This window comes from Mastigoproctus giganteus, chromosome 9 (assembly GCF_048544385.1).
Source record: "Mastigoproctus giganteus isolate SK-2022 chromosome 9, ASM4854438v1, whole genome shotgun sequence".
NCBI classification, from domain to species: domain Eukaryota; kingdom Metazoa; phylum Arthropoda; class Arachnida; order Uropygi; family Thelyphonidae; genus Mastigoproctus; species Mastigoproctus giganteus.
The window spans coordinates 99,278,782-99,295,799 of record NC_143583.1 but is presented as its reverse complement, the minus strand read 5'-3'; the positions used below and the strand labels follow the sequence as shown (position 1 = coordinate 99,295,799).

Below are 17,018 nucleotides of genomic sequence, written 5' to 3'. Positions count from 1 at the left end.
ATTTATTTCTTATGCAACAAGTAAAGACATGAAAGCTCACTAAAATATTGCAATTTATATTGTTATGCAAAAAAAAACCCACAGATATTTTGAATTAATATTTTTATTTTAATACTTTGAATGATTCAGGTAATGCAAAAGCTTGTTATGCACAAGCACAGAAAGAAATTCATTCTTTTGTATCTCTTGCAGTTAAGCCAAAGATTTATCTTCCTAAGAGATTCCGCAAAGTGGCTGCAGGTGCCGGAGAAACCGTGCGATTACTGTGTCTAGCGGAAGGTGCACCTCTCGTGAGCTTCGTGTGGTCGTATAACGGAAGTGTGATAAAGGAAAATTTAACTAATCTGAAGTACAGCGTTCAGAGTGCTCAGATTGACAACAGCACTTGGGAAAGCATCTTGGTGATCAAGATGGTCCAGGAAAGCGACTTTGGTGAATACGCCTGCATTGGGAGGAACGAAATGGGTCACGATAGTCTGAAAATAAGGCTCCGGAAAAGAGGTGAGACCTCCTTCTCAAGGTATTTGCAAGTCATATGTTTATTCCGATAATTCTTAAGGAATTTATGACATATTCTGTTACTTTCAATAAATACCGATGTATCACTAAGGATTTATTGCATTTTTTGTAGGTAAACCAGATCCTCCAGAGGACATTCGGGTCGAAAATGCAACATCCAACTGTATTTTGCTGACATGGACACCGGGATTCAATGGCGGATTGCCCCAGAATTTTCGTGTTCGCTATAAAAAAGTGGGCAGTGGCGATTACAAAGAAGTGGACGTGGTGCCCTACAATTCCACGAGTTACTGTGTCGGCAACCTCTCTCCTGGCACCGAATATAAATTTAACGTCCTCGCCGTCAACACCTTAGGGGAAAGTGAGAACTCTCACGAGGGCCTGACGGCGTATACCTTAAGTAAGTATTTATGCTTCACGTAGTCATTCCTAATGATTCACGTGTTTGTTCTCCCTTGCGAGAAAGAAGCGAACGAGTGCGCTTATCGTAATGTTTCTGAGGATTAAGTTGCTTGTTTGTCTGTCTAATTGCGTTCGTTAGTTTTAATTTATAGGTCGGAAGCCCATCCGACCTAAAAAGCATGTCGGGAGCGTATTTAAATGTTTATCGCAATCGGAAAGCACCATTCGTGGCATCAAATAGTTTGTGGTGGTTATATTTTTAGTCCTAATGATAAAAATAATACTGACTCAGAATAACTGAGCGCACTGCCTTACTAAAAGTAACTGAACAATCGTTGCTATACTAAGAATATTCAAAGGTGAGGGTAGCATGGCTTTTTCTCCGAAAAATCGGTTTTTTCGTCCAGGAAACAGAAAATCGACCACAGAACACACGCAATTTATGGACAGTGTAGTCTGCGAACTTTGGCCTTAATTGTTAATGCTCCTAAAACCCTACTACTAGAACTGCAGAAATGCCGATAAATAGGTGGTCGGCGTATGCGATATTGAAGCAATTTTCAAACTCCCTGGAAAGCTACTGGTTCAAGACGATATCCAAGGTAGACCCTTGGAGAATCCTCTGGAAAAAGAATTACTATCTGAATTATGCTAAGCAGTCACTCTAACTGAACGATTCTGGAGGTAATTTCTTATGACTTTATATAGTGGTTGATTATATTTTTCCTGAAATTGAGGACTCAAGGCGCTCTCTCATCAAAGTGAGTCGAAAGCGTCCACAAAGTGGTGAAAGAAGATGATCAGTTCATACACTGTGAAGGAGTTTTTGCAGTGATTAACAAGGGAATCTTCCGAAGACCATCCTTTTTTAAACCAAATTAGTTATTTGAGCACTTACTTTTTGTCAGAAATAGGTCTAATATGCGAGGTGCAATAAATCTCTCAAAGAGTTTTCCTAGTTGGCCAAAAAAATATTGGTCGATATGCCATGAGATCAGTTAATGGGTTATCGAGTTTGTGTAGTATTTTGTCCAAAGCTATTTTCCAGAATGTTGGGAAAATACCCTCTGTAAGATATTTATTAAACATATTGAGAAGTACTTGTGGGAAAAATTCATCACTTTTAACTATGACAGAATTTTCGACAAGATCTATTATTCCAGGATATTTTTTATAATTAAGTTTGGAGACAGCCAGCGGAACTTCTGTAGTGGTACAAAGATCTGTTTCTGTCTGAGCAATGTAAGTCTGGTTTGCCGATCTGATTTGTGCTTGAACTAATGTATCAAGTAGTCGATTATCTTCAGGAAAAGGTGTTGAATTATTGTAGATACCATGGAGTTCCAATCTGTTGTTTCAGGACCATTTGATTCAACAGTGTTTATAAATGTCATGATTTTTAATTTATTTCTGGAAACTTTGATTACGAGACCTCATAGGTCTTCATTTCACACTTGATACTAATTTTTATCAGGATTTTAATTTATGATTAGTGATCGCCTTATGATATTGTCTGCAAAGTTTCTTATTGGTATTTTTTAATATCTCTTCATTTTCGGGCCACGAGCGATGTCTTTGAAAGTTTCCCCCGGTGGTATTAACTTCACCTCGTAGTAGATTACTTAGTATCAAGGATCACCAGTGGTCGTCCGTTTGGTTTTCCTTCTTGCTGTATAATTAATTGCTGTAAAAAGAGCATTCTGAACAAAGTAAAAATATTCAGAGGCTCTGAGAGAATTGAAATTAACAGTAGACTCAGTTGTCGTCTGTGCTTGCAAAGTTATTAAGGTTTAAAAGCGCACAAGACTTTTATGAAGACCTTGTATGAATGCTGATAAGATCAATTTTCCTTTACTAGAAAACGCTGAACATGAAAGCGCCTCTTCTTTCATGTTTTTCATCTTAATTTCATTTCATCACCGCGAAGGTTGTAGTTTAGTCTTTTTGAAACCGCAGCTGGTAAGAGAGATTGACAAACGTTGACGCATTCACGAGCTGAAACTGCGTACAGCGTTGCGTGTACCCAGAACCCATAATAAGCAGAACTGAACATCTGACGGTTACCTCAAGATAAAGGTCAGTTGTTCTGTTAAGAATGATACACCTAATGATGGCGCTGAAGAATTGCTGAACTAGATATGAAAAAAATAGTGGGTATTTGATTAATTGGCATCTGTTTATTAACTTCAACGCCAACCAGGTCAGAATTTTCAGTCTTTTATACTTGTAGTCCCCTAAATTTTGTCAACAAGTTTCTGTTGAATCTTAACTGCAACCATTTGCAGATGTTTGGAGAATGAGAATGGAGTAGCGTAGGCCAGAATAAAGCCCTGTCCACAGAGTGGTCAGAGAGAGTTGTGGGAATATAAAGAGTTGCCACGTACTCGTGTGATATCGAATGTCACACAGAGATTACAAAACGTCCAACTGCTGTACATATGGTAAAGTGTTGAAGGATCGGGACAATGCTTGACGAGACAGCCTGCATAATGCGTTCAGTGATGTGTTGTTATGGTTTCTGAAATGACCTCTCTGTCCTGTAATCGTTGAGACACATCACATATATGCTGCGCATGCAGAGCTAAAGTAATTAGTATCATGTTTAATACTCCAAGCAAGTTTGAACATTGGGTTACTAATTTAGAACATCACTGCAGAAAGACTCGTGTGTAGTAATCATGTTTACCGCGCGTGTATCCCTGTTACACGGACGCTGCACGTATTATGTATTATACACAGAATGGAAAGCGTATTAGCAGCAGAACATGCATAATTCTACTTGTCTTACAACGCGAAAGTTAAACTGCTAATTCGGTCACCAATTATATCTACAGGTATCGTTAAATTTTCAGTTTCCATAGTTTATTAATAGCTGCATTGTCTGAACACCAGGTGGAGCTTATAAATTATTGAGATTTCTCCCTTCGGGAATGTTTCGCGTGTAAGCGAAATGCCTTGTAAGATTTTTTTCTTCTTCTTTCTTAAACTGGTTTGATAACCGAATATATTAAAGGTCTGCCGGAATTTCTAATATCGAACTGCAAAGATATCCTGGAAGGTGTTGCCATAGTGACACTTATTGCTCCGTAGCTAATATTTAATGGCGTTTGGCTAAGGTATCACGAAATAGGTTGTCATGGTAACACAATCAGTCGACTGTCTTTGTCTAGCCACAGCAATTTTAATTAAGTCTTTCTAGAAATGAATGCAGTCAAATCTCGGTGAGATTACGAACTTTGGCGATTTTTTTTTTTTTATTCGAGATTAAAGTATTGCCTTTCACATATTTCTGAACATGTTTTTTTTCCTGCGATGTATTGAGGTTAGTCCAATTTAATATTTATGGAGGCTTCGTGGACTATTTCCGCCGAGAAATAATCTATTGTACACAGCTTTAAACGACTTTATTGAAAATGTGGTGGTATTGTGTACTAAGGAATCTGATATCTTAAATTGCTATTATTTATTATTTTTTTAAAAAAATTCTCTCTATGAGAGACTACGTTTCAATAAACTTCTCTATGGGATTTACGAATATCAAAGTTAATTAATATAGTCTACGTTGCACACGGCCGTGGGCAAACAAGTGAAATGGTTTAATTTTATTTTAAATTTCCTGCAGTATGAGCCAGATTATTACAATAGAACTGGTTTTCGCATTTAGGTGAAACCCTGAGGACTGTTTGTAAAGTCAGGAAACAAACGATGTAATCTAGCCGAATGGTCACAACGGAGTGCAGCAGCACACGCGTTTTTGTCGACAGTGGTTCAAGCCTACATTAACTGTATTCCCTGTAAAATACGGCAATAATTGTATTCACTGTCAAAATGATTAAATGTAAACTTCTCTGAATTGTGTGGGCGTGCAGGAGTATACGCAGAACTATTTAATCACAGGATAATAACTGAAGTCCCATTAATGCCCTAATCTTTGGGCCCCTCGTTGGTAGCGCAGTTGGTAGGATTGCTGTCCTGTCCACACTGGGTGGTAAAGACCTGAGTTCAAGTCCCGTCGATGACGTCAGGAATGTTTATGGGTTGTTTTCACAACGTGGCTGAGTTAGTCGGTCTCAGGTGTAAGTAGCATGGCTTTTTTATCCCGGAAATTCTGGTTTTTGTCCAGCAAACAGAAAATCAACCTCAGAACACACGCAATTTACAGACAATATACATGTAGCAATATGGCCTTGGTTGCTGATGCTCCTAAAACCCTACTACAACAACATCAAGGGACGTTGCGTACCTTTTGTTATGATGTACTATAATTAGTTATGATGCTGTCCCTTCATACAGGAAGCAGCTCATTCTTTTAGTTCTATGCAAAAACTAAATATATACAATCGTGTGGTGCGTATGTGATACGCGTTATGAGGCGTCCTATACTGCGTTTGTAAATTCCCACCTAGTATGGTAAACATACAGAACTTAACTGATATATTCATTTAATATATTCAGTTAAATTCAGATATAATTTAACGTAACCATAACTTAGATACTGGCATTAGAAGCCGTCGAGTTTTGGTTATAATCACCACCTTCCAAATTTACCCTCACGGCTGGCACAGTGGCTACTGTCTTGGTTCTTTCACACCGTGTGGAAATGGATTGAATTCAAAGGCCTTCTCGATGGGGAACATTTTTTTTCTTGGGAAGAGCTGGTGTCCTATTTTATGGTTTTGCATGCATTGAAATATCTGACACTTCTATTCTTCCATGATATTGCAGATTATTCTAAATAATCAGTTATTTAGTCCTAATTTGTAATTTTTTAAAAAATATTTTATCCACTTCTTTCGAAGTTTTCACTCCCACACTTAACAGACGTTTGCGCAACTTCCACCCTATTACACTTTGAATATGTTTGGCACTTTTAGAGAGCATAATAGAGTGCCTACTTAAGTTGCTTTCTTCATCTACACTTCAATAATCTTTTCGGTTCTTTTTTTTTCATCTTTTTTTTTTTGGCATTATTTTGTCGATGAACTTTAAATCGTTTGAATATCCTGTAATCTCCATCTTGCTGTCGTTGATGATGTAATGTTGGTAACAGGAGCGGCTAATTAAGTACTTGAACATTCCTAACTCTTTTCAGGTGCAACACCTATGAGCTTAATTAATTTTTCCGTAAATTATGTAAAAAATTCAATTACTCCATCTCAGCATTTCTCATATCGCTCCATGAAAGGCTCTTATACAACTCTACCTCCCTCTAACGCAAATGTGTACTCACATTTCGGAGATTACGCATTCCCTAAATGCTTGCTTGTGCACAACATGGTGTTTTTAATCTGCTGGCATTTCGTTTTCCCAAAAGCAATGTCTTCTCTGTCCAGACTATGGCGTATTAATTAAGGTAAGTTTACTTGTACCGGTGATTTATTATCGCCCTTAATGTACACAAAAACGGCCATCTTTTACATTCTCTCTCTCTCTCTCTCTCTGGCAGATGCACGCATAAATGGGAACTTTATTCATATTAAATTTTTGGCTAGGCATTAATGTTTTTCAGAACTCAACCAAGTCAAACACAAAGTAGTAAACAATCAGAGGTTATTCACGTATTTATTATGGACCACACACTTCATCAGTAACAATTTCTCTCATAATCTGTTCCTTCAGATTAAATTGTGTTATAAGAGGAGTACTGTTCTTAGTAGCGCTACGGAGGGGTATTACAAAATGAAACTTTCAAAGTAGTACAACCTGCTGCATCCTTCGCCAGCCATTGTTTTTTTCTGCAAAAGGAGTTGTGTAAGACAATGCTTTTGTTATTTCTGTTGTTACTCCTTGTAAAGTACAGTGTGATATTTTTGTTAATCCCTTTACTATCACGCCGATTGAACAGGTCTTTACGAATTCTTCCACTCGAGCGATCCTGACCTCTGCGATCATTATATTTTCACGGTGGACGCCAATAATGGCTCGTAGACTAAGTTGTTTAATTAATTCTAACTCAAAACGACTCAACTAAATCAAGAGAATTTTATGGCAAATTTTAAGAATGTATTCGCAAAGAGCCTAAGAAGTGCTAGAGAAGAAACTATCATTTTCACATAAATCCGTATATATATGTAGATATACAAAGGTTGATCACTTAATTCGCGGAAATGACTTACCTTAATTTTCGTCAGTGTTGAGGTCCACAGGTATTTCTATACGCTCCCTTCCAAAACATCCCTCAGATGTTCAATTGAATTGAGGTCAGACGAATTTGGAGGCCAACCAAGATGGGTGATATCTTAGTCTGTTCCCCGAACCAATCGTGCATGACACATTATAATCTTGAGCGATCCTGTTTCTGTACTGGAAAAAATGCAACATGGCAGGGTTTACATGGTCTTCTAAGAGCTATTGGTAAACCTCACCAGTGAAACGCTGATCCATACGTACCAGGAGTCCTAGTTATTGTCAGCAAAACATGCCCCATATTAAGCAACTACCGCCACCTTTCTGGATAATGGACACCATGCATGATGATCCATGAATTCATTTGATTGGATCACACACAAACGCGTCCATCGGCGCGTTGCATCAGATATTTGGACACATCCGACCAGCATACTCGCTTTCAGTCCTTCAGCGTCTAATCAGCGTGTTGTTGACACGACAGCATTCGCCGTCGACGATAATCAATGGTGAGGAGAGGATGTCTGTTGGGTCATCTGCTGTAGAACCCCATACGTGTGAGTGTGCGGCTCATCGTCATTTGGGATATTGTTCTTGCATTCCCCATATTGTATTTCGTTGTCAATTTTCGTATAGTGACTTGCCGTTTAGCCCTTACAATCTGCTCCACCTTTCGCTCACTCCGAACGTCCACCTTCCGTAATCTTTTATAGTTTTGTCGGCGAGAGGTGGCACTTAAGCAGTTCAACACCATTCTTTGTACACCACCACAGTTAAGATAGGCAGTGAGTAACCTACAAGACGTGCCGTTTTTATAAAGTAACATCCGATGCACGAGCTCCCACAGTCATAAACATCTGAAACTTCATGATATCTTTACCCATAACTGCTACTTTTTCACTTTGACTTTCACGACCAGATGCAAATTACCACTGCTCTAGCTTACGAAGCTCTTCGGCTTTTTATACTGTGAGCTATGCGGTCTACTCCATTACGGATGGAGTGGTCACTATTCAATTCAGTGATCATTGAGTGCATATACACTTGCGACATTGAATTCCGGAAAGCGATTCTTGATAAGTCTTTGGGGTTAGTTGATGTGGTCCCATATTCTTGACCTTCTTAAATGTGTCTGGGCCACTTGAAATTTGTGGTTTCATTGCACTAACACTTGTCTCTGTAAACCTACGACATTTCTTTCAGTCTTTGGTAGTACTCACACCGTGTAGAACAACGAAACATTGTTCAGTCACCCCATCTTTCATTATGCAGCTCATAAAGCAGTTCACCTTACGGAAATTTTCAAAATATCAGAATTTGAAACCGTGAGCGTATTCTTGGACGTAAACTCTCCTCCCATCTACCGACAGTTGATGCAATTTTAATAGTTGTACGGTGGCGCTGTTATTCTACGAATTAAGTTATCAGCCCGTGTACAAAGAGTGCTCGGAGGGAAAAAATATTTCTATGTTATCATGCATAAACTGGCGAGGAATGAAAAGTCTCCAGAAGGAGTATAATTAATGTAATTGCTCGATTTAAAGGAGTTTTCAACGAGAAAAAAGCACTAAGAAAACTGTAAGAATAGTGGATCTCACAGAACAGTTATTTGCATTGATACATTTAAACAAAAAATACATTTATAAGTGCTGCTTCAATAAAATTTTCTGAAAGGGCTACTTATGTTTTAACCCTTCAAATGCGCTACTTCTTCTTTGGATAAGCACTTCTTGCTAAACCAGCTTTTTATTTCTTTTTTTCCCAGATACAATACTCTTTCAAATATCATTCAGAAGTTCTGAAATTGCCAGAGGAAATCGTGAAATGTTGTCTACACAAAACGTATTCAGTTTTATTAAAATATAACAAAAGAGAAACGCAGATATAACCTTCCGGGTTAAATTTAAGGGATCCTTTAACATGAAGAGTTTCTTTTCATTTCGCTACATTGTATTTAATAAGCGGCAGCACTTGATTGAATTCCGAGGGATTATTTGTTGGCAAGTGAAGAACATCACTGCGAACTGCTGAATAAAGAGAAACAGTCTTTAATGACTGAAGCTAACTTTGAGAGGAATGTATTGTAAATATTCTTTTAATTTCCGATAAAATTCCTTGAGTATGTTACTGAATAATGGAAAAAGAATTTTGTATTGATACAAAACTAACACGAAATGGAATAGTTTGCCACAGGGTGTTTCATCTCTCTCTCTCTCTCTCTGCGCTGTTTATCTGGGGAAAACCAGCCAGGTGTGAATCGGCGTGGGCAAAGGCTAATGCGGATCAGATTGCTACCTAAGAGGAAACCGAACCCCCCATGACACAAAATTCAATATGCTAGCGGTATTCTGAAGTAGAGGAACGCTTCTGAGGTCATGCTTTGTTGGGAAGTTTGATATACTTTTTCCGTGGTGCATGATGTAAAGAAAAAATTGCATATTTCATCTCCTTCTGAACTTTTATCTTAAAGAACCTTAGAAAGTCGACCTAAGAAGTATAAGTAAGGCCGCAGGCAAATTCAAAAATTTGTAAACCTACTTCAAGTGTAAGTGACCTCAATTCCAAAGGTAACTAGTTGCATTTCCAATCTTCTAAATCCCAGAATTTTAGAACGATGATTGCCTGACTCTGCAATAAAATAACTTCTGAATCATTTTATCCATCAATCCACTATAGAACCATAGTAAACTGTGGCGTAACAAATAAATAAACGAATGGCAAACTTCATAATGCAGATTCAATAAGGTTAAGCCGGCCGGTTATCAAGCAGCAAACCATTGCACACAACTCAGTCTGCTCATGCTTCGTAGAAAGGAAGCTCTAAATAAATAATAATTTAGTGCCAAATACAGGCAAGACCATCACAGCCTTATGGCTGGGCAGAAGCAAATGTGATAACAATAAATTAATTACAAATTGGAAAAATTTGGCACGCAGTCCTCTGTTGTATTTGGAGACACTTCTCTGGAATTTATGGAGTGATGAGCCTTCGACTGGTATTGACCAGGTTGGCTATCTCTTTTCTGTAGGATTTGCTAGAGACAAACTTGTGGCAGTCGATTCTGAGTTGATTAATTAGTTGAAGTGCAAAGTTGGGGAATAACCTGTCCATTTGTTGGATTCTGTTCTGACAGTATGGTACTTCAGTGACTGTGGTTGTGATGTTGGGAGAAACTGCCACTTCTGAGAGTAGGTTGCACAGCAGAAATATATCTGCCTGTTTTATGAGTAATGCAAGGGGCTGAGCTTGAGGTTCTGGTACATTTCCTGTCTGGATATTTTGAATGGAAATCGTAATCTCCGATTTTGCCATCTGAGGGTCGAGTACTCAAGAGAGAGGAATTTTTATATGTGACTTGGGGAGGAATTCAGAATTCTTCTGGAGTCCCCAAGCCACATATAAAACTTGCATAAACATTTAGTGTGGAACCAAATCATCCAAAATCCAACCTTTTTTACTGTTAGTTATCCTAACACAGCTCATGTATTTGCTTGTTTCTTGATGACCCACATCAGGGCTGGAAATCCACGACACATTTCTTTCCAGACAGCTGCACGTTTCCATAGAAGCAATGATAGTACCACTTTCACATCTGCCTGCGGCTCTAGTTAATCTGTTAGTTTGTGTATCCCCCAATCTATTAATTTTCCGACCCACTTAGCACTGCCTCGATAGCATCAGAAAATATTCTTGCATCCTTCTATTTAAATGTGTTCCATCCCTGCAAAGATAGTCTCGTCTCTTAACAAGCACAGACCACGTTGAGAAAAATTCTACTCCATGAGGCTTGCACATTCTCTCCAGGGCCAAATTGATTGACAAGCCTCTGAACATACGCTATCTATCTCCTATCGTATCTGAGCAGGATTATAGACATTTTCAAATTTTATTCTAACTCGCGACTTTTTCTCAACCTTGCTCTGTTCTTGGTAATTAAATCTTCAGGTCTTCTACTTTTAATATCATTAGTTTATACGCCTCTTCAAATACTGATTACACTGCTACAAAATTACGCAGAAACCTCTAAGTATCGCCTATATCCATATAAAACAATGGCGACAAAATTCGAACGTTCTTATCGATATAACACAATGGCGACAGAAATCGACTCTGGTTGTTTTTATGCAATTATAAGAGCCAAGTAAAGAACGAATAACTTCCAGTAATTTCCCATCTATCTTCTGAGGATATGCATCAGAGCAAATAATGCCAAAGTATCATAGGCTTTTATATATCCAGGAAGAGGATGTCCATCTGCGTTTATTGTTGAGTCCATGCTGAGTTCGCAGCAAAGTGTCAAGCAAATTGGTAGTTGTAGATCTTTCCTGGACTATAATGCCCAAGTGGGAGGGCCTGTGAATAATACGCTTCATACCTTGGTTAAATAGGATGGTTAGTCCATATTTTGTTAAATAGTGCTTCATAAAAATAAGACGCATCCCCTCAAAAAAGAAAATAGTGCGCTCCCAGTTTAGGTAAATTTAAACACAGAGAAAATCTGAATTTTCTGTCAAGTAGATTGGATGTTCATGCTTCAATATTTGAAATTAAAATACAGCTTTTAACTAGAAACTTAAAAAAACATTATCGCGGTCATATCAGATGCCACAATTAAATATCTGTTTATTTCAACCAATTTCTAAAGATCATGCGATCACTTGCGTGGAGCAACCATGGTGATTGATTAGGTAGGGCAGTGGAAGCAGCAGTTTTTCCGTCGGTTATCTGCGAGCTAAAAATATTCCCTTCAGCACACACAATGTCTCGCAAGTTTAATTCCCTCGCTAGTTTCCAGTCCTGACACTTTGCTATGACAGGTCTCGAATTATTAATACCGAGATGTGGTCGATCAAGACGTTTCTGTAATATATTTTAAGGATTTTAATATTTTTTAACAGGAAGACACTCGCATTTACAAAAATATGTATCACGTTGGGAGAACATGGGTGGAAACACGTGCTGTGCAAATATTAAGCCCCAGCGAGATGACTAAAGAAAAAATAAACAGCAAATCTCATCTGTTTAGCGATCACGTTTAATGATAGATCAGGTTTCCTTAGTTGAGGAATACGCGCAAACAGACTTAAGGAGATGCCTTTTCCGTGCCGAAGTGGTCCATGATGAAGAGGAAGTGCACGGAATGAATAATTTTAATGCAAATTTGTAATAATGGGAGATGCCTTCGAATAGGTAAAGTATATTTTATTTAGCTTTGATTTTAATCAATAATCGGTTCGATGTTTACAATTTATTTTCTACAGCATCTTCAGATTTATTTAAAGAATATTTTCCATTGTTTATCTGTATGTAACAGATAAACGGATAGATCGTGGAGACTTAAATTGTTTCAGATATGATAGCGGAATTTGCTCTTTTATATCGCAGTGGGGTCTTTCTTTTCTTTAGTTTGCGGAGCTACAGTCTTCTTTGGGTTCATTTTATGCGGATTTTACCTTTCGTACAATACAAAGAGATATAACTCTAAAAATAGGATCTATTCTTTATCATTTTGTAATGAGTTTATGTGAAGTCCAACGGTTGCTTGCGGACGGATGCAACTTCTCAGAAGCCGATGGATGCTTTGTTTTTGGAACAATGATTGGGTTGGCTAGTTCATATTTTTACATCTGGCATAACATAAAATAGTAAGAGAAGCAGTATATGTCAACGTTCTTTTCAACTTCAGAGAGAGAATATTGTAGTAAATGGGAGATTTTCGTGTATCCATGGGCAGCTGCCGAACGAAAAGTGTAGAGGCAAAACATCGAAGGGTCGGGACTTAGTGATCACGTCTAAGGAGAGATCGGATTTGCAGCAGTAATCCTCTGCAGTACGCGTTCTCTTGTTACACTGATTTAGTCGTTCACGTGATCACCTAGTCCGAAACAAACGTCCAAGACTATTCCTACTTTGTAACAAGATGATACTGCACGTAGAGAAATACCCATTCGTTGGAAGTCGCGATTCTTATTTAAGGGAGTTGGGCGTTGTATTAGAATCCTCAGACTTTTGTTTGAAATTTGATGTTTGTTTTCTGTACTTGGATTTAATGCATTGCTGATGTTTCTGATTACATCATTATGGTCAACTTAGTGAAGGTTGTATACCTTGGGAATAATAATCGCTTTATCAAAATTTCTTCTGTATTTTTTTTAAGAACAGATCGTTTTGTCTCTCTCTTGTCTGTCTGTCCATAGTGATGTTCTAAGAGTAATATGGCAATGATGAAAATAATGCCTTTAATTTATTTTTCAAATTCAAAAAAATCGACCAGAGTTCACTGGTAAAGAAAGGGAGCCCCATTTACATATACGTTATGTAATTAAATGTATTGGGATGCCATCGGATAATCGAATGATATTTTAAAATACCGGCTTTGCTAATGATGAGTAGAAAGAGTTATAATAGCGCAAATGAGTAGAAATTCAACCGCAGAATAAATCTTGTTCCGTTTCAAACAAAATACCTCGTGGAGAGAAACACTGTCTAGTCTGGGCGTCCTTAAATTAGTCTGCTTTCAGAGGCCCTGAAGTTACCAAGGACAACTTCATGGAACTTTTTTTTTTTTTTTGGTAGTTGTTGGCGCATCGGCTTCTGTGGCCATAATGCACCTCCCAAGGTTTTTGCAGTACTTTGATCCGAGCCCGAGGCGGGATTCGAACCCGCGACCTTTGGGTTGCCAGGCAGGCACTTTACCCACCCGGCTAGCCCGGTCGGCTTTATGGAACTTCATACGGATGCGAAAGGCGAAAAAAAAAAGATGCAAAAGCTGAATTGCAAAGTTGTCGACTGCGGATTTTATGAAGAAACATCGCTAAGGAGGAGCAGATTACAGAGAAGTCATCACAATTTCTGTACGCAGGCTATTGCCTTAATACAATAATAATAAGATTCTTTATTAACATAAATTGTATACAATAGTGATTCCTTACACAGAAAGCCAGAGGAATCTTACAATTGGTTGTTTAAACAAGTGATTTTGTTTTATAATAGAAAAAAAATGAAATAAAATAATAATAATAACTAAATAATAATTAATAGATAAAAACAAAGATGATAATCAAAATGTAAAAATGAAGTAGTAATTACAGCGAAAAGGGACTACAAGTTGAGCATAACATGAAATGTCATCGGCTAGCTAAGATCAGCACTTACATAAATGTCCTTTACAAACAGCAAGATAGGACAAGATGCCATCGCGATATGCCTTGTCTATAGTCCACAGGTCGATGTCGATGTTGAGCGAGTTGAGAGTGTCCAGAGTCACATTAGGGAAGTGTCTTTTGAAATTCTGTAACCGCTGGAGCCTTGAGCACAAGGAGGGGGTACTACGGAGATGTGTGCCTGGCAAACGCCAACCAACCGTGTTCCAGATGTTGATGTGATCCTGCTTAGCTGAGCACAGATGAAGGAATGACTTTACTTTTAGCACATGGGCTCTGTGGACTATGGGCGTATATTGCGGGTTGCAGCAGAGAGTAGATTTAGATGTTGTGTAGATCTGGTGCGACCACAAGTTGGCCCACTTCAGCACCCAGAATTCGAGGCCCCCATAGTTTCCTGAGGCTGGTGGGTGGTGCCGCCGACCAAACTTCCACGGCATAGGAGAGTACACAACAGAAGTAAGTTGCAAGGTATTTCTTGATTATTTGCTTATTGTGCGTTTTGCACAGATCAATTTCATTCCCCAGAACGCTCTCAGGGCTTTGGAATACTGAGCTTGGATTTGTTTTTTATAGGTGAGGTTGGCATCAAGGATTACTTCTAGGAATTTGACACTGTCTGTGGGAGTCAGAACATTTCCTGCCAATTCCGGAAGTAGAGAAGATGCAGTATCAGCAGAAGTCATCCGACTTGGCGTAAAGATGAGATAATTTGACTTCTCTGGATTGACTGACAGGCCAAAAAATTTGGCATACTTACAGAATGTATTAGGTAGCTGTTTACCGATTCAGAGGCGGTTTGTCTTTCTTGTGAATCACCAACATGGCGTTTGCATGGCAAGTAGCAAACAATATCATCAGCATACGATAGGAAAGCTGGAATTTGATCCATTAGTGTAACGAATATTGCTGCAAATAGCGAGGCTGAGAGATAACCACCTTGTGGGATCCCTACTTCGACGCTTTTAGTGACTGTAATGCCATCGCCTTTGAAGTGAAGCATTCTCCTAGACAACAAATTATTGAGGATCTTGAGCATATTTCCGGATATCCCGTAGAATTTCTCAAGTAAGGCAAGAAGGGGTGTTATTTGGACTGAGTCGAAAGCATATTTCATGTCCAGAAAAATGGTGTGAAGATCTTCGTTGTCATTCCAGGCCTGAAGTATTTTCTGTGATAATGACTGTAGGCAGGTTACCGTAGATCTGTTAGGCATGGCATAATGGGTGTGTTCGGGCCTATGCGCAAAGATTGCGAGTGCTACATCATTATAGATGCACTTCTCGAGGCATTTCAGGAAGGGAGAGGCAATTGATATTGGTCTGAAGTCAGCCGGTCTTTTCGCATGAGGCTTTTTCGGAACTGCCACGACTCTGTATGATAACCAGCTTGAAGGCACCTGTGCAAATTTGAGTACTTTGTTGTAGAGTTGAGTGAGCTCTTTGCTGATGAAATGAGAAGCAATTTTTAGACTAGAAAGAGGTATTGCGTCAATTTCTATGGTGGACTTGTCAGGTAGTGAATTTATTATTTTTATTAACTGTTCTTTGGAAATTTCTGTATTACTAGAAGTGAGGAAACGTTAAACGCTTCGTTCCAAGGATATGCTTCGGACACACGGTGATCTCGCTTAAAACGCAGCACATGCTCACACCATTCCTGGACATCTAAAGATAGAGGAGTATCATGAACGAGTTGCTGCGCATATTTCCATCCTCATAAAAGTAAATGTTGAGAGACGGATACAGTGGTGCCTTAGTCGCAGAAACTGGACCTCGGAAGAATGGTAATGGGGTGATGAATCATGGTGGACTCTTTCGGTCTGATGGAAGATTACTAATCTAGCGATAGCCAAGAAAACCTTCCATATGGACTATACTCTCGCAGCTATCAAGTACAATGGTGGAAATGCGATGGTTTGTGGATACTTTTTATGATATGATGCTGGACCACAAATTTTTGTAGACAACACAATGGCAACTTCATTTTTCAACAGGACTATGATCTTTTTCTAAAACGCACAATGAGTGAGGACCTGGTATTAACCCCATCCGGTATTTCTAGAATGAATGGATCGGTGTATTCAAATCGACCATCTTCATGCTAAGATATTTCTTGCTCGGGAATCACGAAATATCTATTGAAGCTTGCAAAATATCGACAAGAGTATTTCATTTATCAAGGAAGACGAAAAGTGGCCTACAGCATATTTATAATTTTGCTTTTAGTACTTATATAAATGTCTCTTGGTGGTTGAATACTTTTGAGAACATAATGATGTTCATTTAAATACAGAGTAGAAAATAAAACAAGGTCCTTAAGCAAAAGAATAAAAGTAAAGTTTTCACATAATATGCAGTGGTGAAACGAGAAATTTTTCCAGCGTATTTATTCCTAACATTACTTCTTAAAATAGAGAACATCATCAGAATTTTTTTGAATTGATCTGTTTGATATAATAAAACAAGAACTGAGAGATTCACTGCATTTAAATTGTTTAATTTAGAAATATATCGATGGAATCTCCTGTTATCTCTTACAAATATTCATATGGTAACCATAGATGGTTACCATATGAATATTTGCAAGAGATAACAGATAATCAGGGAGTTCGTTTTTAGTCATTAGAAGCTGAGAGAGAAAAAAAAAGAACATCACACAGCAGTTCAACAACTTGTGGTTATGTCTGGTTATGAACGTATACTTAGACGAGATGAATCGGTTTTCTGGCTTCCAATTAATTCTCCTTATCCTCCGCTATTCAGCATATACAGTTTCCCTGTTTGGCAATTTCCTTCCCCAGACAC

The 17,018-nt window shown here is 38.4% G+C and overlaps 1 protein-coding gene across 5 annotated transcripts in view; it reads left to right on the top strand.

The window, feature by feature from the left end:
- Nucleotides 1–17,018, top strand: part of LOC150080586 (nephrin-like) — a 290,072-nt gene that overhangs the window by 252,790 nt on the left and 20,264 nt on the right. For all 5 annotated transcript variants that reach the window (XR_016547380.1, XR_016547381.1, XM_090381185.1 and 2 more), the window contains exons 16-17: nt 193–501; nt 632–919. Coding sequence is in view for 3 of the 5 variants with exons in the window: in XM_090381185.1 (XP_090237311.1) it covers nt 193–501; nt 632–919 (597 nt within the window). In the remaining 2 variants the exon portion in view is untranslated. The remainder of the gene's footprint in view (nt 1–192; nt 502–631; nt 920–17,018) is intronic.